At 37.8% G+C, this 23,952-nt stretch overlaps 1 protein-coding gene across 2 annotated transcripts in view; it reads left to right on the top strand.

Moving 5' to 3' along the window:
- The window catches only part of ACSL3 (acyl-CoA synthetase long-chain family member 3), a 45,477-nt gene that overhangs the window by 9,785 nt on the left and 11,740 nt on the right, over nucleotides 1-23,952 (top strand). For both annotated transcript variants that reach the window (XM_014960648.1, XM_014960647.1), the window contains exons 2-12: nucleotides 688-1,109; nucleotides 7,533-7,710; nucleotides 14,017-14,126; nucleotides 15,371-15,509; nucleotides 17,479-17,629; nucleotides 18,220-18,343; nucleotides 18,618-18,689; nucleotides 19,785-19,924; nucleotides 20,623-20,795; nucleotides 21,860-21,934; nucleotides 22,884-23,075. In XM_014960648.1, the coding sequence (XP_014816134.1) occupies nucleotides 759-1,109; nucleotides 7,533-7,710; nucleotides 14,017-14,126; nucleotides 15,371-15,509; nucleotides 17,479-17,629; nucleotides 18,220-18,343; nucleotides 18,618-18,689; nucleotides 19,785-19,924; nucleotides 20,623-20,795; nucleotides 21,860-21,934; nucleotides 22,884-23,075 (1,705 nt within the window). In that variant the 5' untranslated portion in view covers nucleotides 688-758. The remainder of the gene's footprint in view (nucleotides 1-687; nucleotides 1,110-7,532; nucleotides 7,711-14,016; nucleotides 14,127-15,370; nucleotides 15,510-17,478; nucleotides 17,630-18,219; nucleotides 18,344-18,617; nucleotides 18,690-19,784; nucleotides 19,925-20,622; nucleotides 20,796-21,859; nucleotides 21,935-22,883; nucleotides 23,076-23,952) is intronic.

Genomic DNA, 23,952 nt, shown 5'->3' with positions numbered 1-23,952 from the left:
GTGTTTAGCAAATATTAGTTAACTTATTGTCATGTTTGTTTCTATAACAAGTGTGCCCATTGCGTACCAGTACTGATGCTGAAATCACAGGACTGATGCAAAGTCCCTAGGAATGAAAGAGCCAGCAAAGTTCTGTTGCGTACAGGACCTTCAGGTGATGGTTTCCTTTGCTTATGCAGATGTCCTGGGCTGTGTGATGTTTGTAAAGTGTTTCAGCATATTCAGGGTCCCACGTACAGTGGTGGCATTGTGTTCTCAGGGCTTGCATGGAGGTTGATGATTTACACTCTCAAAGGTCGTGGGATTGCTGGTGAAGATACACACGTAGCTATTCTTATGTGGTTGGAGAGAATCTCTTAAATTGTATAATCACTTAATATTTTCAGATGATGACATGTGAATGGTATGCATTTTATTTAAAAATGGTCCAGAATTCTTTAGGTTCTGCGTTTGTGTTGTGTGGTGTCCAGAGAAATAAAAACATGAAGTACTGCAGTCTGTTAAATGGGAAGGGAAGAGTTTTCACTCGTGTACCTGTGTCTTGCTTTGTGTTAGAGGTTAAGACTTTTAGCCTAATTTCTGCAAAAAAAGAGCTACTTCCGTATAGGTTGTAATAATATGTTTGAAAATAAACCCTCTGCCAACAACTATAGAGTTTACCACTAATGTTTTCTTTTCTCTTTTCAGATCTTTCTGGATCCCTCTCTAATTGATCCATGTTTCCGAACTCTCCCCTGTAACCTTCGCAAGCAGCCAAAATGAAGTTGAAGCATGACATCAACCCTGTTCTTCTACAGTTTATAAACTTTATAATCTTGGTGTACTCCTTTGTAACGTACATTCCGTGGTACATACTTTCAGGATCCAGGCAGGCTATAGCAAAAGCCAAGCAGGTTAAAGCTAGACCTGTGAATAACAAGCCTGGGGGTGCGTACAGATCTGTTAACAGCCTACATTGCTTAGCTTCGGTTTTATATCCTGGGTGTGATACGCTCGACAAAGTTTTTAAATATGCTAAAACTAAATTTAAGGACAAAAAACTCTTGGGAACACGTGAAATCCTAAAAGAGGAAGATGAAATCCAGCCATCAGGAAAAGTTTTTAAAAAGGTAGGTCTTTTTGCAGTCTGTTTTCAGGATTTTTTTTTTTTTTCAAAGTGTGTTTACTTTCTTTTGCAACATTTCTAGTCTGGTAAAGCAAATTGTGGGGAAAAAAGAACTTTCTCTACTTAGATTAAGTAGTCATGGAAAGAGTTAAATTAAGTAATGCCCCATCTTTCATTACTTGGCATTTAAAACAAATCTAAACCTTCTTTTTTGCATTCTTGAGTAGATGCCCTTTTGCACAGTTTCAGCCAAAGAAAAAGTACGAATATGTGTTAGGTATTTGTTTTAAATATTTAGCTAATGATGTAACCGACTTTAAAGATTTCCTTTTAGGTGAATTCAAAAAAAAGGATTCCCTTTGTTATTTTCAACTATAATCAGATTAATATAGAGAAATACTGGATGCCTATACTTGCATGTGCCTTTCCACTAAACTCAACTATAAATTAAGGATTCACTATTTTGCCCTGTGAATTCAGAGCTTAAATAAAATCTTCGTTTGAAAAAGGATTGCAGAGATTTTAATAGGAAGATGGTTGGTTGGTTGCTTTTGCCTTTCAGTCTCCTTTAGGGTGAACTCTTTCTCTGCTTACCTGTTATCAGTGTGGAGAGAGATGTAATTTCAATATAAAACTCTGTTGTTTCAAGGGACTGACTTTTTATAGTCTTGTAAGTTCAGAACTGTGTTGTTAGATCCTACTTTGTATTTATTCAGAGATGTTTAAAAATGCAATCTTGCCTGAAGAAGCAAGTCAATGTACTTTTAACAGGATACATGTATTTGTGTGGATATGTGTGAAAGTTCTGCACTTCTGTATTAGAAGTTGTTAATTACATGCTATAAAGACAATTTTTAGTTAAGATTAGTTTTCCTGCAGAAGAAAAAATGATCTCTTTATGTAATAAAGGATTCCTTAAATACTGCTAATGTTAATTCTGATAACAGGAGTAAAATGTTTAAAGTAGAGTTTGGTTACTATCACAATACGTGGCAAAATTTAGTTCTGTTAAAATCTTTATAGAAGCTTTAATTGTTAGTGAAACTTTTTCCCAGCTATGGAGTTCATTTTTCCAGTATGAAGGAAATGCTGGGAGAAATGAGTACATATAATCCTCCTTGATGCAAGTTTTGCTGCCTCATTGCCCTATAAAGAAACAGAAGGTTCATGTTGTACAGAGTGGGTTTCTGAGCATAAATCAGAATTTTGACTGCCTGTGATCTGTGCTCTGTTTTTCAAACATAATTGGTAATGTAAGGCTTAAGAACTTAGGAGTTTTAGCCTTTTCCATTATGCAAGCACAGTGTTCTGAATATTGGAAAGCTGAAGAATGTTGGTGTTGACCTACTTAAATTACTTAGAAACAAGTATTTAGACTTAGAAATTACCTAAGTTAGGTAATTTTGTCTAAGCTTGACACAACAGTTCATTATGGTCCATTGCCATACTTGCCCTCAAATTATTTTGTTCCAAGTTGTCGCATTATCACATAAGTCTACTTTTAATTTTTTTTTTTTTTTTTCCATTAAGGAATACAGTGTTTCTTAATACCCCATTACATGTTTGAGCAAGTGAGGAAAATTGCAAAATTTGGCAAGATACCTTGTTGATTCTAAATGTTAGGGTTCTTTTCCTTTGTGTTTTTTTTTTTGTCTTTCATAACATGCATCTCTTTGTTTCTGGGTTCCTTTTAATAAAGGCAACTTGTTGAGGTTTATTTGGTGCAGCTTTTTGAGAAGGTGATCAACAGTTTTTAGATACATTGCATGTAATTTCTGTACCTTACAGGAGTTGCCAAACTTGTTAAACTATTTTTTTCCTCTTTCAGAAATTGAACACAGTAGTGGGAATGATTGATGTATTTTTCTGAGGTCATCTGCAAGTCAGGGGCAGATCTGAATGTAAATCATGGATCTGTGTACCGAATTCCATTACCTGTTAGAAGATGCAAATTGCACCCTCTGTGCAAATTGCAGTGGGCTAGATTAGTCTAATTCATTAATTAGTTCATTAATTAATGGGGTTGATATATATCTCAAAAAAGTAAAATATTAAACTTCTGATTCTTAGGAGAACTAAGTGTGCTCACACTTCTAGCTAAAATTATTTAAAGCTAGATACTTAACATCTTTAAGATCAGATATAACATTAATTTATTGAGAGCAAATGATATCCCAGATAATCTGTAATTTCTTGAGTTTTTAGGATATGTTGTTCAAAAGACTTATTTATTCCTGCGTAGTTGTCAAAGTAGCAGAAATTCACAGGTGATAATGAAATACAAAGAATTGCTTCTGCTCACTTTGTTGCATTTTATAATATTTCATATGCCATTAGTTTAATACATGAATAATACTAATTTAATAAAATATGTATGTAAGTCAGGATAAAATAATGTTGAAAATACTTCAGAGATTAAGATGTAATTAATTGAAAAAATTATTTAGGCAGAGTTTAAATTCTATGATGCCCAAAAGGTGAACTTTATTCTGCTGGTTGAGTATTTTATTTCATCTTAGTTATAGGTTGTATTGTCATGTGCTTGCTTCTATATACGTTGGTATGTGGATTTTGCTGTTTGTTTGTGTGTTCTTTTGGTTTTTGTTAGCTTTTTTGGGTTTTTTTGAGAGGGGTGCGTGTGTTTGTTCTGTTCTGAAAAGGGTTTGCAACTGAGAACAAAATTAGTGGAAACATAACAAAATAAGACATAGTTGGGAAAAGTAAACCTGATTTTGGTAGGAGAAAGTGGTGCATCTAAAGCCTGTGAGACTTCTGTGAAGCAGTGAGCACATGGGCAAGTGCTTGGGAGTTCAGAATGGAGCTCGTTACAGCTGATGCTAAAAGTGAAGTTGCAGGAGGGTCTCGCCAAGCCAGGTCATTGAGCAGTAAGAGGCGCTTATGATGTTGAAAAAAACCAAGGTGCTATGTAAGTAATATTTTTGGCTGGGAGTTTTCAGAAGGGTTCAGTGGCAATCTGGGCTTTCATATGAAAAAAGCTGAAAATGGGCATTTCAAATAACATCCTTTGTATTATTTTTGAATGTATCTTCTACAAGGAAGCATGTTTAATTCAGGATTGTTGTTTTTCAAATTGTAGTTAAGGTTCTCTTGAGCCTTATAATCTACTTTTAAGAAGACCTTGAAAGGTAACTGAGGTCAAGTAGCTGTAGACTCTACATGTGCCTGCAGCTTTTAAAAAAACATTTTATGACACCTTAACACTAAAAATTTGGATATGGCTGTCCTAAAATCCAGATTAAAGAAATGTTCATTATGCAGCAAGTGTTTAGTTTTCATGCTTCCCTGGATCTCCAAATATTAACACAGTACTGATCTTTAATAATATTTTCCAATGCATTAAATAGGTAACTCAAATATTTTTTTTACTAACTTGCACTTTAAGTATGTTTAAAAGCTGGTGCACTAGAGGGCAGTATTTTTCTATTTAATGTAGTATTTTGAAGCAAACATTCAGAGGTGCTCTCTCCTCTGATTTAGTGTTTGGTTTTACGTGTCTGTTTAATCAGTTCTCAATGATTGTGACTTCTTGGGCCCTCCTCTTGCAAACTCTGGGACAGTTACTTTCTTTACATGCATTAGGTAGTTATCTCACAGAAATAAGTTCTGAAAGCTGAAAAATGAAATGCATATAAAAATTTAAAAGATTATGGCACTTAACATCAATCTTAACAGCTGTTTACTGGAGAAACTCTATGTTGGAAAAGATTAGGGAAAGCTACCAAGACAAGGACCAAAAAGGATATGGATTTGGAGATGTACTCAAACATAAGGAAGGATGAGAGAAACCATAACCTACTCTATGTCCTGCAAAAGAAGCATATAAATAAATGCAGAAGAAAGGAATGTACAGACGGAGGCAGTATATCAATATGTGATAGAGAGGGAATAGAGAAGAAACGCTGGGCATGGGGAGGAAGGGAACGTGGAAATTTAAATACATGGAAGGCAGTAGGAAAAGTAAAACTCAAAACAGCTGCATTGAAAAATGTCTTCTCGTCTGTTTTCACACATCAGTGTTCTTCAGCAATATTTTTCTATATATAGAAATATAACTAGCTAACAGTGCTATACCTCCTTTCTGTGGATTTTCTAACCTTTTAAGAAAGGAAAGCACCATTAAGGCCTCTTTCACTACTTTATATAAAACTTATTTAAGCCATGAGGATAAACTATTTAAGAGAATAAAAGGAATAAAGTCGGAATTACAAGTGTTCCTCAGAAGATCAATTTTTGACCTTTTAATGATTTATTATTTCAACTTCAGTGTCTTATGTAATGAATGGTGTAAATTGCCAAAACCTGTTCATTTATGGATTGGCAGACATACCAGAAACAGTAACAAGAATCTGCTTGTATTTCTTGGCCCAATTATTTGAGAACAGCATCCCTGAGGCCACGCTGTAGGTAGAGTATAATGGTGGAAAGGGTGTTGCCTGAATCACTTCTGTAAATTGTTTTCAGCTGATGAGCTTGTCAGGAATTTCCAAGTCTGATGAAAATACTGCGTTTGGGGGAGGGGGGAAGTGTCCCAAATTGGAATTTAAATTCTGAATTACTGAAATTTGGATGGACAGGAAGAGATGCAGTATTTTATTTGGATGAAGTAAATGTTTTCCACACCAGAAATATCTTGGTGTGTCAAAACCAAAAGGAACTTGTGGGTCCTTCTCCTTTGGGAGTTGTAGCTGTGTGCACTGGTAGTAGTGAGCCCCCTGCCCCACGGTGCTTCCAGCAGTGAAATTCAATGGCATTGTTCTTCTCCAGCAAGGCTTTTGGCTGTGAAACAGCATATTTGACAATGGAGCTGAGTTTCTGTAAATAAAACAGGAAGACTTGAGTAGATATATGTGTGTGAAATGTTTATTTTCTGGTAAAATTGAGAAGTGTTGTTATTGCTGGCAAGTATTTTTTTTTTTGGGGGGGGTGGGGGTGGTGGGGGTGTTGATAAATCGTATTTACCTGTGAAGACATTTGTGAAATTTCCAAGCAGCTGTGTGTGTACCTGTCCTGAGCTGAAAAGTTTTGTCCTGCAAAACAAGTAGGTTAATGAACAATATGCAGTCAGGAGATTCTGGGTACAACTCAGTTGCCCAGTAGTAAACTTTTGTGGTTTGGAAAAGTGTTTTGATAAATCTGTTAAATTTTATCTTTCTATTAGAACCTGAGAGAGATTTTATTTTATTAAGGAAGTGGATGTGGAAATACAGACTCGTTAGAAATGCTGTTAAATGCCAAAAAGTTGTTAGATTTTACAGCCCAAAAGTTTGAAATGTAGTTAAAGTTGAAAAAAGAAGTCTGGAGAACAGAATGAGGGGAGGAAGGGGAAATTTGATTTTCTAGTTTTTTTTTTAATCATTTGCTTGCATATATCGCTAATATATCGCTAGTAATGCTTGCATATATCCCTGTGTAGCCAAAGGAAATGTTTGAAATAATGGACTAATAAAAACTCATTGTCAAAACTGTCAAGGTATAATCAGGCAGGTGAGGTATAATAATTTGAATCTGGATTTTCAGTGCAAAACATCACCTTTGAACTATGTCTATATGTGAAAATTTCTGGGATGTCATCAAAGAAATAGCTGTAAGTTAGTGAGAAAGTAGTGGTGTAAGGTGCAAGTCCACACATAGAAATCTATGGTAAGTAGTGAACTGTAAATTCAAGTCCAATTTCACTGTGCACCAGCTTTCCCATATAGGAGAACAGTGAGATTGCTTAACTTTTTCCACATGACTTTTCAGTACTGAGATTTGCCAGTAATTTCCAGTCCAGTTTTGTGTCCCGCTTTTATTTAGCAGAAAAAAAAAAGACAAAAAGATTACTCTTCTTCCCCCTGACATTTGTTTCGGAATAAATGAAGGGAAAGGGATTTCACAATTTCTGAGTCAGGACCCGTTGATATACTGCTTTCTGGATTCCAGTTTCCCTGGTTTCTTGGGTTTTTATAAGAACAGACGCGAAGTATCCTGTTTGTATATGTGAATCGTAGCCCAGATATCCAAGAAAGTAAATAAAGAGCATGTATTGTATTAGCTGGTGCTTGTCACCCTTTATGTAAAATGAAACAAACCTTTGTAAAAAATCTGAAGGCATATGTGTCAGATAACCACGGCCTTTTAAAAGGCTTCTGTTGCTGTGAAGTATGGTGGGAATCATGTGCTTTCCTGCTGTGAAAACAGAAACTGAGGTGATAATAAGCATGGAGATATTGCAGTATTTGTGTTGGAACTTCCATAGACCCAGTAGTTTTTGGCAAGAATATTATTCATTATCTTGAATAAACTGCTTTTAGAATTTAAGAAGCTTTTACTTCAAACATCTGTGATTTCTTCACATGAATAAAGATGTAGTAGAACATGTGTTAAGGATTTTCATTTTCTAAATTGAATTTGTTTTTCTTATTAGGTCATCCTTGGCAAGTACACCTGGCTTTCATACGAAGATGTATACGTTAAAGCTGTTAATTTTGGAAAAGGCTTAGCAGTGTTGGGTCAGCAACCGAAGACGAACATTGCGATCTTCTGTGAGACGCGGGCCGAGTGGATGATTGCGGCGCAGGCCTGCTTCATGTGCAACTACCAGCGTAAGTCCATGTCTTTCCTCAACTATTTAAGTCTTACAGCACAATCTGAAAACAAACCTTTCTCTTATTTTATACACTTTATATATATAAAGTGTATACGGTGAGTTTATGAATGAAAAAATACTGCTTAAGGTAGAGACTATGCACTTTGCAGTGCTTTGCCTTACTGAGTGGAGAAACGTGTATCTGTTTGCAGCTGGAGTATGTAAGCATATCTTGCTCAATGAATTTGTGAGAGTTTTAGTTTCTTTTAATCTCAAATCAGTACAGATTCCCAAGTTTCTAAAAACAAACAAACAAATATCACACATCAATTCATTGACTCGGTTTCAGGAGTTGACGTCAAACCTTCGTCTGTCCCTGTAAGTTCTGTTTTAACTGGGTATTTTGTCAACTCTTCAATTTTGATTTTGGTTGTATTGTTATCTCTAAAAAGTGAAAAGGAATGAGTAAGTCCTGAACTTATTTTGGACAGCTCTTTTGAATTTAAAAATTGCTTAGTAACTCCTTTACCAAACTGTAAGTCATTCCTTAACTCAAAGCTTAGGCTGAGCCTTTCCTTCTCTCAGCCTCTTGACTTTCTCATAGCCCATTGCATGTCATTTAGTACATCCTAATTTACCCTGAATGCTGATTTGAGACTACACTCAAGGACAAGCTTGAGCTCTAGTGACCATGTTAGAAACCTTAAGACTGTGTTTAGTTTTGGTTGAGCTATTTAAAGTCAGTCTCACTCTGTTTCATAGTATCTGGTTTAATCATACACTAGTTGGATCCCTGACTGTGGCAATGGGCTGAGACTGGGTTCTCTGACCTGGATGATACTCCACATTTTCTCATGGAGTGACCATAAGAGAAGTGTCCTTAGGGATCTTCTATCTGATGATAGTCTTAGTCCTATTCAGTAACTTCCAGTTAGTCTTTAAACTTCTGCTTTAGTCTTCTGCTCTTTTATTGTGGAGAGCAGTTAACTGTGTTGGGGCAGAGTGGAGTCTGCTCAGGGAGGAGAAGGTGCTCTCTTGGCAGGACATGGGAGCTGGGCTGTGGTGGAGGTGCCTTTGAGGAGCAGCAGAACAGGTCAGACTGGCTGGAAGTGTCCTTGCACAGCTTCTCAGTGCAGGGCAGAGACAAAGGCAAAGCCAGCTCTGCTTCCCTTTCACTTGAGCCATGTAGAGGGCCACAACTGTGTCTGAGGTACATTTCTGCCATGGTGGAAAGCCTGCTGTGTACCTAACCTAGGCTGAGCCCAGGCATAAGGATGTGCGTAGGAGCTCTAGGCTTGTTTGTCTTGTTGAGAAACCTATGAAGTACTGCTCTCAACTTGGTATAAGAATTGTTTTCAGATGTCTGTTTCATCATCACTCCTTAGTATGTCATTCACCTGATGACTGGGTTCTGTGATGTTCTCATGGGGACACTTCTCATTTTCCCACGGGGCACTCCAGAAGCTGCTGTTCCTCACAGGCTTTGGCCTCTTCTCTCCATTCTGCATTTACCCTCCTTCAATAAGATATGGGCTATAAATGCCAGATGTGCAGAAATCCTTGATTTACTAGCTACCAAAACTAAAGATGTATTTCAGTTAGAGTTTTTTTAGATTTTGGAAGCAGGCCTAACAAAAAAAAAACCAACTTAAATGATCCCTCTCTGTTCTAAGCATGAGTCTGTTTGTTTCAGTTTGAAAAGCCATATGTTCATGAGTATATTGCAGTTTTCATTTAAATAAGTCTTGAATGTGGGTCTGTGTGCTTATTTATTATTCCCTTAGTTTTAAGAGTGGAGTTTGTCACAGGATGTACTGCCCCAGCCCATACCCTTTCGAAATTGGCCTGTTGGCCCTGTGTGATGACTGGCCCTGTGGACAGGGTGTTGTATATAGTGACTTCAGCAAGGCCTTTGACTTGGTCTCCTACGCTATCTGTGCGTCCAAATTATTTAGATAGAGACTGGATAAGTAGCTGGTAAGATGGATGGAAAAATCATTGGTCCACTGGCTGAAAGGATTGTGGCCATCAGGGCAGAGTTAGCTGCCAGCCCTTGGGGATTGATGCTGAGTCCAGTACTGTTTAATGTCTTTATTGAAGATCTTGATGATGGGACAGTGTTAAACACAGCAGGTCACAGCCCGTAGCAAGTTGGTGGGAGCAGGCAGTACACTGGAGGGCAGGGCTGGTGTTTAGAGGAACCTTTTAGCTGGAAAAGTGACCTGTTGGGACCCTCATGGAGTTCAACGAAGGCCAATTCCTGTGTCCGTGCTGGAATAACCTCACGCACCAGTGTAGGCTGGGGGACAACTGGAGAGAGAGCAGCTTTGCAGAAGGTGGCCTCAGGGTCCTGGTGGATAGCAAGTCAACCATGAATATACACTTCTTGTGGTGAAGGCCAACAGCATCCTGGGTGGTAGTAGCATGTGTGTAGCAGGTAGGTCCAGGGAAGTTCTCCTCCATTTGGATGCTGGTGAGACCACATATAGAGTACTGTGTCCAGCTTTGGGTTTCCCAGTAGAAAAAGAGACCTTGACATAATGGAGTGAGTCCAGTGGAGGGCTGCCAAGATGCTGAAGGGGTTGGAGGATGTGACATATGAGAAGAGGCTGATAGAGTGGGGTCTGTTCAGCATTAAGATGAGTGAGTTGAGATCTTGTTGCTGTCTGAAACTGTCTTATGGGAGCATACAGAGAGGATGAAGCCAGACTCTGTGCAAAGGTGTGTTTTGAGAAAACTGGACGCAATAGGCACAAGCTGAAACATGGGAAAATTTTATTAGATACTAGGACAAATGCCCTCATTGTGAGGATGGTTAAATACTAGAACAGGAGCCTAGAATGGTTGTGAAATCTCCATCCTTGGAGATACTTAAAACCAGACTGGCTACAGCCCTGAGCACTCTGCTGTAATGAGCTGTTTGTGCAGGTTCCTTCCCAGGTGCCTTCCAACCTAAATTCAGTGATACCTGCGGTCCTTTCTTCAGTGAGAGACTGCTGCTAATTTGTCTGCCAGAGCAGAGATCTGCACAGGCTGCTCCCAGATGAGATGCCTGTGTTGCTTTTAAACTACATGTCTCATAATACACTGTGTCGGTTCCCTTTTATCGCTTTTGGGATCTGTTAGATTCCTAGTGACTAAATGCAAAGGCTTGTATCAATTATTTTTTCTTTGGAAGTGAAGTGCACTTACAAATCCTAGGAAGATTTCGTAATTTGAGGAGGCAAAAAAAAAGTCATCTGAGATAGTGGATGGATGGCGTGTGTAGAATGGTATGCATGTGTTTTTGGTTTTGTCGGATTAGTGTTTTAAATTCCCTTATTGAGACGTGCTTCTGCACACTGTCTGACGTGGTATTTAGCATCTAAGCTGTATGTCATCTTACGTGAACTTGGCTGACTTGTGTGCTGGCAGATGATGATATTATCATGCAGAATTCACGTAGTCGCCTCGCTGAATGAATTATAAAACTCAGATGATGTTGAAGAAGGCTGGCAAGACATTGCTAAATGACTTGTATTAGCATTTTTCAGTTTACAGGCTTGACAACAGCTAACTGCTGTGGTAGTGTTGTGACATTCTTCCCCAATGTGAAATGTGTTAAATCTGAGGGGATGTGCCCAGAACTGATGCCAAGAGAGCAGCTTCATTTTCTTCCTACGTAGCGTTGGAGAGAATCCCTTTTGTACTCTGGAATTAAAATGGGGAAAGTAGTTCTTATGTTATGGATTACTCACACTAACAAGTGGTTTAATGATTAGAAAAACTTGATTGTAAATTTTATATTGTTTGAAGCTATCTCAGTCTTGTATTTGCAGGAGGTAGAGTGGGATTGCTAGCTCAAAAATGGAAAAAAGAGTACTGACACAAACCCAGATTTTCTTCCAAAGTCTCCTCTTCATCTGTGTGAAGAGCCCTTCACCATTGTGGGCAGATAAAACACCTGGGTGTATAATCAAACAATGAAATAAATAGGAAAGATTGTGTTTCATTTTTCAATCATGCTTTCCTGAAGCTTGAGCAGAAGTGCTTTTGTCAGAATTGATTTGGCTGAAGCCTTTAGAGGTACACTTTGCCTTTTTATTTTTGTATGGTGGATGCTGAAATGCTCAGTTTAACATCTTAGTTACATTGAAATAAATGGCCAATGTTCTATTTGTTTCTTTAGGACAAGGCTTTGTTTTTGTATATTAGCTGGCAAATTTAGTTGTGTTGAGTTGTGTTACTCTTTCCTGAGTAACATGCTCTAGCTCTAGGCAATCCTGCTTCAGCAGGGGAGTTGGACTAGACGATCTCTATGGTCCCTTCCAATTCTAAAAAATTCAGTGAAATTCAGTGAAATTTTTCTTTCTGTCAGAGCAGTACTCTTAGCAGAAATCCAGATATCAAAGACGCACTTTTACTATTGCATGTGTTGAAGGTGAGCACAAAAGATAGTCCCTTCTTGGTATGCCTTCAATAGAAAACGGAGAGAAAAATTATCCAAACTTTGAGGTTTGCCTGAAAAGGTTTTAGGTGCCGATGTAAAGAAGCAAGAATTTCACAGATCAGTCATTGCTCTTTTTTTTTTTTCTCTCTGTGACATCAGTACGCCGTCACATAAATGGTATAGCTCTTTCTCGTTGTCACGCTCGTATAGCTCCAAGTTGTCCTTGATGTACTTACTTGTAGGCGAGTAATTAACTACATAAATGGTTATTTCAGAGCTCATAGTTGTCTTTCCGGGCGGTGTGTCGTCCCGGCCGTGCCGGGGAGCGCAGTCTCTGCTGTTTATGTAACAGGGGTCACTGCCGTAAGTGGAGAGAGCTCGTGGGAACTAGGAGAGGCACTCTTCTGGACTTTGCTCCCACCAAATTAAAGAAAACACAGTGCATGTGCGTTTGCCCTGCAACAGTTCTGAACTATGATGGACTGTTTTAACAAGGAAAAAATAAGTAGAGGTCAACTATTTACTTTTCTGTGTAAGAAAACTGCTTTTGAGTTCTTCCCTCGGTATGCTGCACAGGATTAGTAACTCCCCGGCCTTCAGATCTTACAATACAACAGAGTTTGATTTTACTGTATTTTTGCTGCACTGAACATAGTATAGTTACAGCCCTGGCATACAATGGGTTGTCTTGTTTTAATAATTATGTTGTTTAAATATTCAGCTAAGTCCAGACTAAAATACACAAGAAATTCAGATACCTAAGGTGACAAAAATTCCAGCACTGATGTTGTAATAATTCAAGGAGAGGCTCAATGAGGCCCTGGGCAACCTGGTCTAGTTGGGGGTGTCCCTGCTGACTGTGGGGAGGTCGGACTAGATGACCCTTGGAGGTCCCTTCCGGCCTGGGAAATTCTATGATTCTATGAATAATTAATGATTATGTTGCTTGCCCTTACAACTTTTTTGAGATGCCCCTGTTTAGCATTCTGCTTGGAAAATAGGAAATTATTATTTTTTTGAGAGCAATACCTCTCTTCCTTTGTTAGCTGCCTTTTTCTTTTCCAGTCTCTTCCTGTCTTTTCTGATCCAGTTATCATAAAAATGGCAGGAAATAAAGATTTTTAAGACTGTTAATACGAAATAGTTGTGGTTTAACACCATTGCTGATGAGCTGTCCATAAATACAGGAAACTGTTTCTAATAGTCAATTTCCTAAATACTTTGTTCCCTTGCTATTCTGTATTCTCGTGCTGTCAGTTCTCTGTCTAATGTCTGTGATGATGATACCTTTATTATGTTGTTTTAAATAGATGGGAGAACACGGTAGTCACAGGTTTATTACCTTGTGTGAGAATTAATCTGCTGATAACACATATTACAGTGTTATAGTAATTTCTTATTAGCAGCCAGTTGTTAAAGCCTGTAAAGGTTCTGTTACGTGCTAGTAGCAGAGCATGTGAATTCTGAAAAGAGCAGTCATGTAACTGAAAGCTGTTCCCTGTGTACAAGAGCACTGTTAAACAGTGTATTAAACTGAGAACAGGTGCCCACTTTTAAAATGCTAAAAGCCATAGGTATGAGAGTAGTTCTAAAAGATAATTAACATGGTTTAACGGGGTTTTGATACCTCTAGTTAGATCTTGAAAAATAGTTAAGTCATATAGACAGTGGTTATTCTTTGTTCCTTCAGGGAGTAAGTGAAGATTATGCTGTATTTAAATCTGGGTAATGTGTATTTTTTTGAAGCTCAAAACTACACCACCATTTTATTAGTTGACAAATATTTCTACTGCGTTGCCTAATTTAGAGTAGGTTAATCTCAGCCCTTTATTGTAAAGTATACTTGAAAGTGTGAGGTGGATACTCACCTCTTGCCCCTGTTTTGTGTTTCAGTCGTTACTCTGTACGCTACGCTGGGAGGCCCAGCAATAGTACACGGGCTGAATGAGACAGAGGTGACCACCATCATTACCAGTAAGGAACTGATGCAAACAAAATTGAAGGTAAGAAAATTGTTCTTTGTCTATCTCTTCCTAGTGTATCTGTTCACTATTCTTAAAAGACCTGATTCCATTGTATGAACAAGGATTTATTGCCTTTCTGTAGGGTAGACGCTTCTTCTAGAACAAGATTTATGTATCTGTCTTCATGTACACAAAACCCTGATAGGTAGCCTTCAGTGGGATTTAGACTCTGCAATGACTTTGGAGAACAGGATGAGCAATTTGCAGTATTGAAGACCTGCAGTGCTGCCTGGAACAACACTTTTCCACCCAGATACCATAGCAGTTTCTTGTATTTAGTGCCTATAAATTTAACAGTTGAAGCAAATGGGAAGAACAGAAAAATGTATAAACTGTATACGGATAGCTAAATGTGACCATCCTCCTGATTTATTATTGGATGTTTTCCTGGCAGAGAATGGCTCTTAAATCTAAAGATGGGTGCTCGAAGAGTTAGAGCCGTTTTCCACTACAGGGAAAAGCTTATTAAACATTAGAACGGTCAAAAAACTTTTCTGACTTACTGACCCAGATAGAATACACAAGGGGAACAACCAATCTGCATGTGTTTCACCATAATGTGTCTTGGGGGAACTAGACATTTCACATAAGGGAACTGTTTTAATTAAAAACTGTGTGATATTGCTGAATTTTGAATGAGAATTTCCCAAACCTTTTTTTGCTTACTAGAATCACAGGATATGTGCAATGCAAACTTATTTCAGCTTGCAGTTTCTTCTGCTAGAGATTGTAGTCATCTCTTCTTTCACTAGAACACTGATAAATGTTTTCGAACTCACATTTTGCTTAAAGTGCTTAATTAATAATTTTCTGTACTTTTGCTAGCTGTTGCTTATTTAAAAAGGCATAGTAATCAAAGAGCAACATAAGGATTATTGTGAGCTCGGTGTCTCCAACTTCTCTCGGTGCTCTATGAGAATGGAAAGTCAATTATCTCTACAAATCATTGCAGTCTTATTTGTGGGCTTGTCTTGAAATAAGACCCAGATCAGTAAATGGTTGGAAAAGTTCTTGGACTTGTAAGTGGAAATTTCAATCACTCCTGCAAATCTAAATGTGGAAAATTTCAGGCTTTGCAGCTATTTGAGCTAGACAAGTTTATCCTCTGAAATGTTAAATCCTCAGGTATTTTATATCAATGCCTTTTTTAATGTATACAGTAGATAATTTGTTTTCTTCGTGTTGGTACAAGCTTCATGTTTGATTTCTGTTCATTTCCACAGGAGATTGTTTCTCAGGTTCCACTGCTGCGACACATTATTACAGTGGATGGCAAACCAACAACGTGGTCAGAGTTTCCCAAGGGTGTCATTGTTCACACGATGGCTTCTGTGCAAGCCATGGGGGCCAAGGCAGATACCGGTAGGTCATCTCTGCTGTCCCTTTGCAGCATCGCATTTGTTGTCCTGCTTTGACCCTGTTGAGTAAACTTTGGAAAATTGCAAATCTCAAAAAAAAAAAAGCCACCATTAACCTTTTATCATCTACTTTTTCTTTAAAATCTGTGGGGTTTTTTTGTTTGGTTGTGATTGGATTTTGGGGTGTGAGATTTTTTTGTTTGGTTTTTTGGTGTTTAGCACCCTTGAATAAAACCCTTTTAATATAAACTGTCTTCTCCACAAGTGTCACGTGTTGAAGAATATGTTTTAGGATGAGCATTTAGGCTGGGATAGAAACTTAGAAAGCGTTTTTATGATCCGACATATTACAACCAGGTTATTCAGAGCACGCAGAGAAAATAATTGTGTGCATTTTATAGCAAAAGACATCAGTAATTTGCTGCCATCAAGTCTTGTTAAATTCACGAATAACAAAATTTAAACAAATATGTAAATTGTAACAAAATGTAAAATAGTAAGTTAAATCTGATAGAACTTGGTCACTTCTATTGCCTTTCTGGAAGTTTTAGTCATCTGAAAGTGTCAGTCTACTTTGTAAATTTCTTGAAATCTATTTCCAATCTATGTAGCATTCTTAGAATTAGAATTCAGAATTTCAGAAGGTATTTAAACTATCATAACAAGTTTTTATTCTGGCTCTGAAGAGCTGCTAAACATCGTATTTTAAGATTTCATTATATTCAGTAGTTACTTTTTCTGTTCTTATTCTTTGTGCTTTCAGAATCTTTTAACCACTGAAGGCACATGAATGTTGGATTGAATTTAGTTTGGGGAGTAGGGTGGGTGGTTAATCCATCTGCTGTTGATGTTCAGGGGAATGGCAGGTTTGCTTCCAACACTGTGACCTCTCAGTTTCTTTAAAATATGGTTTCCCTTTTTGAGGTACCAGTTTTATGTACTATTAAAACTGTTATGGTTATAATTCAGTAGCTCCTTGAGCTTTGTTAATCTGTGTGCCATGTAAAAAGTGTTTAACCCTTCTTTCGTCAGTCTTTTAAATATCACATACTATACACTCTAATAAAGCAACACTATCTTTGTTAACTTCACCATTCATGAATTGTGGAATACTTCAACGAATTACTTATGGTCAAGCATATTCAATTAATATTATATTAAGTACATAAGCTGCTGCTTATGGTTTTTTTCCTCTGTGTTGTTCATTGTGCAGGATATACAGGATTCAGTGAGTGGGTAATTACTAAATGTGCTTTCACTCTCCTTGTTCAGTGTGAATGTTGTGCCACGTGTGTTGTGCATTATGCTGTTTTTTCCAAATAAACACAATTGTTTTCGTACAGGATTCAGTGAGTGGGAAATTACTAAATCTGCTTTCACTCTCCTCGTTCAGTGTGAATGTTGTGCCACGTGTGTCGTGCATTATGCTGTTTTTCCGAATAAACACAATTGTTTTCATATCTTCTTGCACTCAGTGCAAGTACCTTAAAAAAAACTTTAATCCTATTGAAGCTATTGAACTTTCTTTAAACATTTATAGAATTTAGACCTCCCATTGGCTCAGTGGTGCCTTGCAGGAGGTGTTGCACATGAGGCAGCGTGGTGTTGCCCTGCCGGGGACACATGAGAAAGTAGCTTTGCAAATGGGGACAACAAGGGCAGCTTCCCTTCCGAAGGACGTGAAGCTCGGTGGCATTTTGGAGAAGCCAGATCTCTGCTCGTTTTTTCTCTCCTCTGCAGAAACCTGGGAAACATGATAGAAAAAGCGTTGTCGTGGTAGAGCAGGACAATCACTCGCTAATGCAGAGCAGATCCTGCTTTTGGTGAAGGCACTTAACCTTGAAAAGTTAAACCAAAAGCAGAACGTCATAGTCATGTAGTGTTGTATTGGAATGACTGCTGAAACATGTTAGTGTATCACATCTCCTAGTCTTCCACAAATTATACATTCTCTTTTTTAACACAAATTACAGGAAATAAGCAGCAGGCTAGGCCTGTGCCCTCCGATATCGCGGTGATCATGTACACGAGTGGATCCACAGGAGTTCCCAAGGGAGTGATGATCTCCCATAGCAACATAATTGCTGGGATAACTGGAATGGCTGAGAGGATTCCCAATCTGGGGTATGTACCAATAGTTACTTACCAGCAATTAAAGAAGTCATGTAGTTGCATATGATTTCAAATTAAATTACTGTGTAAAATGTTAACTGTTTTGTATTGCTTTGTCTGTGGCACGTCATACTATGTACTGCTGTCTGAACATCTTCCAGTACTGCATTAAATGACATGACTGCTTCGTGTGCTGTTTGTTCTCTGTCTTCTGTATGTGGGCAAGACCAGGACACAAAAGCCTGTGGGGCCACCTTGCACTAGAGTGGTTGAAAGCTTCCCTAACCAGTACTTCCTTTGGTTAGTCTTAAATTCTGTGGCTTCTTTCTGTTTGGTGCAGTCTTTAATCTTGTCTACAGAGTTGCCTTTTCAGCCATAGTACATGGTTAATTGTCTTGGGATCAGTAAACATTACACTTTGTGCCTTAAACCTACAGTACGTAGTACGCAGCTTTTGAAACAAAACTCGTAACATTTGAAATATGTTCTCAAGCTCCAGGGCATTTTTCCACTCCCTGCAGTTCTGCAGTAAGCTCTGTGTAAATTTAGCTTGAGGACTCTAATGGTAAAATGTAAACCTATCTTTAAAAATTTCTTTACAGGGAAAAAGACATCTATATTGGCTATTTGCCTCTTGCCCATGTTCTGGAGCTGAGCGCTGAACTTGTGTGTCTGTCTCATGGATGCCGCATCGGTTACTCTTCGCCTCAGACATTAGCTGACCAGGTATGTTGTGTTGTTGATATAAGCCTCTATGGTAAAAAAGACCAAAAATTAGTCACGTCATATCTTTGTAATATTTCTTTAAAAATATTGCAAAAAATCTTCTTTTCTACAGTTCACGAAGCAGGGTATTGCTGGTTATGACTGGTACTCTGGGCTAATTTTAGTTGTTAAAATATAATTTAAATGAAAATGTTTGAAAGATGTGCTATGTAATCTTGTTTCTCGTGTTAAAAATCTTAAATGTGTCTACTAATAAATTTGTTCTTGGCTTTAGTCCTCTAAAATAAAAAAAGGAAGCAAAGGTGATGTCACTACACTTAAGCCAACCCTAATGGCAGCTGTCCCGGTAAGTAACTGAAGGATAAATAATTTTTAAGATTACTGTTTAATTCATAATTCAACTTTTTAATCACAAAATTAATGTCACCAAGCTGAGTGGTGTGGTTGACACTCCTGAGGGGTGGGATGTCATTCGGAGGGACCTGGGCAAGCTTGAGAGGTGGGCTAATACGAACATGATAAGGTTCAACAAGGCCCGAGTGCAGGATTCCTGTCCTCAGCACAGGAAAGACATGGACTTGTTGGAGATGGTCCAGAGGAGGCCACAAAGATGATGAGAGGGCTGGAGCACCTCTCCTATGAAGACAGGCTGAGAAAGTTGTAGTTATTCAGCCTGGAGAAGAGAAGGCTCTGGGGAGAACTTATAGCAGCCTTTCAGTACTTAAAAAGGGCTTATAAGAAACATGGGGACAAACTTTTTAGCAGGGTCTGTTGCAAGAGGACAAGGGACAATGGCTAAAAGAGGGTAGATTTAAACTAGATATAAGGAAAAAAAATTTTTTTAGGTAAGAGTGGTGAAACACTGGCACAGGTTGCCCAGAGAGGTGAGAGATCTCCCCTTCCTGGAAACATTCATGGTCAGGTTGGACCTGAGCTAGTTGAAGAAGTCCCTGCTTATTGCAGGGGGGTTGGACTAGATGACCTTTAAACGTCCCTTTCAACCCAAACTGTACTATGATTATATGACCACTTAAATAAAAAAGGTAGAACCTTTGATGTTGAGCTATATTAAATAATATTTTTGATATTTATTTGTATGTTGAGGATAAACATTATCATATGAGTGTCAACATTTTTCAATGTTTAAATAGCTATGGGGATTAGATTGCCATTTTAATTAGTAATGTATTGTAATAGTAAATTAATGGAATAAAGATAGTTGGCAGTAGGCAGCTTGGGGTTAACAAACGTTCCTGCTCAGATGTTTACTTCCTCAGTGTCTGTGAACATCTTGCTATTGCTTAGCAGTGGAAGAGGAAGTGACCTGGGGGTGGGTTGTCATCTGAAATGTACTAGAATCTCTAGATTATGTTCCTTTTTGTGGTACTGAATTTAGGATTTCTGTTACTTTGAGTTAAAGCTAATCTCTTTATGCAACTAGGAAATTATGGATCGGATCTACAAAAATGTCATGAATAAAGTGAATGAAATGACTAGTTTCCAGCGGAATCTATTTATATTGGCCTACAACTACAAAATGGAACAGATTTCCAAAGGTTACAGTACCCCACTCTGTGATAGGTAATTTTAATTTTATTTTTAATGGCACCAAAAAAATGCTTACCAAAGTCTTATCACATGAGCAGCGTCTGGGTTTTTTTGTGTGCTTCTCTTTAATGTTGATGCTTTGAACATGAACAACTCTGTAATTAAGTGTAAATTGAAACAACAAATCAGTAATTTGTGGGATGGTTTTAAATATTTACTGATATAATTTAAGTGAATGTTATTTAACTTGAAACTGATTAGAGATTTATATTCATTGCATTATTTTCATCGAGACTTTAAAAATTAATTTATACAATTTTGGGATAAGATGGGAAGTCTGTTCCTATAAATCTGTAGACTTCACATTTTCACAGAAGTGAATCATAGAATATTTAAAGTTGGAGGGAACCCATAAGGATCATTGAGTCCAACTTTAGTGAGACTAAAGGATAATATAACTGCAAAATTTATACAGCTTATTTAAATTATATTTTAGGAGAAAATCACAGAACTTTACTAAGTCTACATTCTCAAAACATTTAACCCATCTTCAAATCTTAAAAATCTCTGCCTGTGTTTTTGAAAATTTAAATGTGCTCCTTGAAGATTTTCCTTGAATGCAATAAAAGTTTATTTGAAGATGATAGAATCTTTCAGCTCAGATCTAAAATTGCGTACTCGCTTGTTTCGCTTTTAAGCAACAAATACATACTCTTATCTTTGCATTTTAGCCTTATTTTCCGGAAAGTACGAATGCTGCTAGGTGGAAAAATCCGCATCCTGCTTTGTGGAGGAGCTCCGCTCTCTGCAGCGACTCAGCGGTTTATGAACATTTGTTTCTGTTGCCCTGTAGGACAGGGGTATGGCCTGACTGAGTCAGCGGGAGCTGGAACTATCACAGAAGGTTGGTGTCAGTGATCCACGCTGAGCCCTCTGCGTGTGTCATCTTTGACAGTCTCCTCAGTTGGAGCATCCCACGAAACGGAACTGGGGAGTCCTGGGAATCGCTTGTAATCATAAATGTGTAAAACAGTAGGAGTGCTGATTTTGACACGTTGTGCTGAAGCTGGTGACCTAGATATAAAATGAATGTTCTCATTTGTGGCAGAGAAAGCTGTAATAGTGTGAATGGGATCTTGGCATTATTGCACTCACCAGTTGAACTGAACAAATTATTTCTAATTTTAGTGAGTCTGTTGAGACATTAGGAAAATAAAATGGAATGCAAAAGCCTGCACCAGGTTTTAGTTTATATATAACAGAACTTCATGGTTCCAGTTGCCTTTTAGTCCTAAAATTTCACTTACATTCTGTGGTGGGAGAAACAGATCTGCTATTTTTTGGAAATGATGTGATCTACCTAAGAATAATATGAGGAGTATCTTAAGGTTCATGGCTAGATAATGCCAGGTTGTAGATCTTGCGTTATGTTCCTTGGTGATCCACAAATTGCTGTGATGTGGGTTTTATTCCACGAGGACTTTGGAAAAGTCTTCTTCAGTAGCTTGGTTGGGGGGGAAAGTGGAACTGCAATACAAATGCTGTAGTCTCCAGTGATGCTCTTTTAGGGAGGTGCTCAGATGCAAAAGTGTTTGGGAATTGAGATGCCAGGAAAGTGAATCAAAATATAGAATCCCTGAGTGGTTGCTGCTTATTTCAGAGTCCAGCAAATGCTATTTAAAGTTCTGAAGCACGATCCACACGTACAGCTTGCTGTCAAAGCTGTGTTGATATGACTGGAGGTATCTATAAATACAGCCATCTGTTATTCTTTGCAGGATAAGGATTTCATCTGCCATCACCTTGATAGAACCATTGGTTTTCTTCACGTTCTTTTCTGTGAATTAAAGTTCAGAAATAAATTGCAGTTAGTTTTACTAAATGAGATGCACAACAACAAAGATTTTTTTCTGATTCAGTTTTGGTAATTTCTGAAAAATGCTCTTTTTTTTTTTTTTTAAACTCTAGTTTGGGATTACACTACAGGGAGAGTGGGAGCACCATTGGTCTGTTGTGAAATCAAGTTAATGAACTGGGAAGAAGGTGAGAATTTCTGTATGTGATTAAACTACAGTGTGTTTGCAAGAGCCTCATGTAGCTATTTTTCTGTTGGGCTTTGCTCAGCAGTAGTTGTTAGAAGACTATTTCTTGGCTTTTGAAATTTTTCATGCCACTTTCACCTGTCTAAGTTTGGCCTTGGGGAGAACAAAGGTGAAATAAATTCCTCAGCGATTTTTGAACTTACAAATATCTAGACAGAAGCTATCAATTTAAGTGGCATTTTGACAAGGTTGTATTACGATTCTCTTTGGCTATACTATTTCTTTTATTCCGGTCACTATAATTGTGTAAATGTATATTGTACCTCTGATTTAGATCAGTATTCTTGCAGGACAGAATGCAGGTCTGGTATGTATGTTGGGTCTTAGAGCTGCTGGATTCAGGAGACTTCAACTGAAGTGCATGCATGTTGCCATTTAAGAAATTATTTTAAAATAGTCTTCATAATACTATTATTATTAATAAAATTGATAAAAATTGGCATATGGAATGGAAGCTTAATGGATGCTGTATAAAATATATTTAATGAAATCTGAAATGTGTTTAGGTTATTTCCTTTCACTACAGGCTTTTATGTATTGTAGAGTAGAAACATACAATATTTAAGGGTTTTTTTTTTTTTTTTTTATTTGAGCCTGTATGAAACTGACAGACCGTGTTAGTCCTGGCAGAAAGATTGCACAGAAGTGGCATTTGCCCTCTGCATTTGTGTGAATTTCACTGTTTGTAAACAAACATATGAAATAGCTATTAATGTGCTGAAAAGAATTGGAACCACCTCTTCTCTTGCTGAACTATTTAGGCAAGTGGTAACTTTGGCTACGGGCTTACTAAAGTGTTCAGTTCTATATTTAAATAGTAAAATTATTAGGAATTCTTGCTTTGGAATATATTTTAGTTCTTGATAACTTAATGAAACCTGTACTTTTAGGTGGATATTACAACACTGATAAACCATATCCTAGAGGTGAGATTCTTATTGGAGGGCAAAATGTGACTGTGGGATACTACAAAAATGAAGTACGAACCAAAAAAGATTTCACTGTTGATGAGAATGGGCAGAGGTGGCTCCATACTGGAGACATTGGAGAGTTTCATCAAGATGGATGTCTAAAAATTATTGGTGAGTTAATAAATTCAGGAGAATGTATATGTGCACATTTTTGAGGGCTGCTAAATACTGTAATTTACCACAAAAAAAAATATCTCCATGCAGTCTAAAGCCCTGCCATGTATCCTGGGAAGTTCTGGTATGTTGCCATCAACCTGATTGTTTGTTTTAAAAACTGATTTTTAAAACAATCGCTTCCTTTTAAAACAGTTTTAACATTGACTTTAGTCTTTTGACTCTCTGTTAGTGAGAGTAGTAATTAGAGAATAAAATGTAGGCTAATTGAGCTATATAATCTGCCTTAGGTTTTATAATTCTTTAAGTGGGGAATTTGATTCAGTGAAAGGGCTCTTCTCGTAATAAGTGCTCAGTAATTAAATAAGCCTTTTTTTAATCTTGCTGTTCTTTATAACAAGACTATCTCTTTACCATAGAGGAACTATGGGAAAAGTATAGATAAGTAAAGCCTAAAAGGCTGTACATATGCTTATAATTCTTGGACACCTCTAGGCACAAAACCGGGTGCCCTATAAGCTGCTGTGTGTGTCTCTTGAAGTCAGTGGGTGACTCGGGGTGCTTTTTAATCCTGAAAGCTCGGCTTATTTAATTTATTTTCTGTGAAGAATCTTGTGTCCCGTTGCAGCTGTTGCCTGGCTGCACAAAGAGGGTGAAGGCCCGTGGCCAGGGAGAGGTACCACTGGCTGCCATCGCAGCTGGGTGGGTGAGGCCCTCTGCTCGCCTGCTCCTTCTTTGGCCTAGCTACAATAGGCTCAAGTAATTTGGGCTTAATTTTCAGTTCCTATTGTTGTGTTTCAAATAACAGATGGACAGTTGCTCTTTAAATATAGATTTAGCCTGGGAATAAATATCAAAATGTCACCAAATGCTG

This window comes from Calidris pugnax, unplaced genomic scaffold, assembly GCF_001431845.1.
Source record: "Calidris pugnax isolate Ruff unplaced genomic scaffold, ASM143184v1 scaffold398, whole genome shotgun sequence".
Classification (NCBI taxonomy): Eukaryota; Metazoa; Chordata; class Aves; order Charadriiformes; family Scolopacidae; genus Calidris; species Calidris pugnax.
The sequence above is the reverse complement of the archived record's forward strand: the minus strand, read 5'-3'. Positions and strand labels throughout refer to the sequence as shown.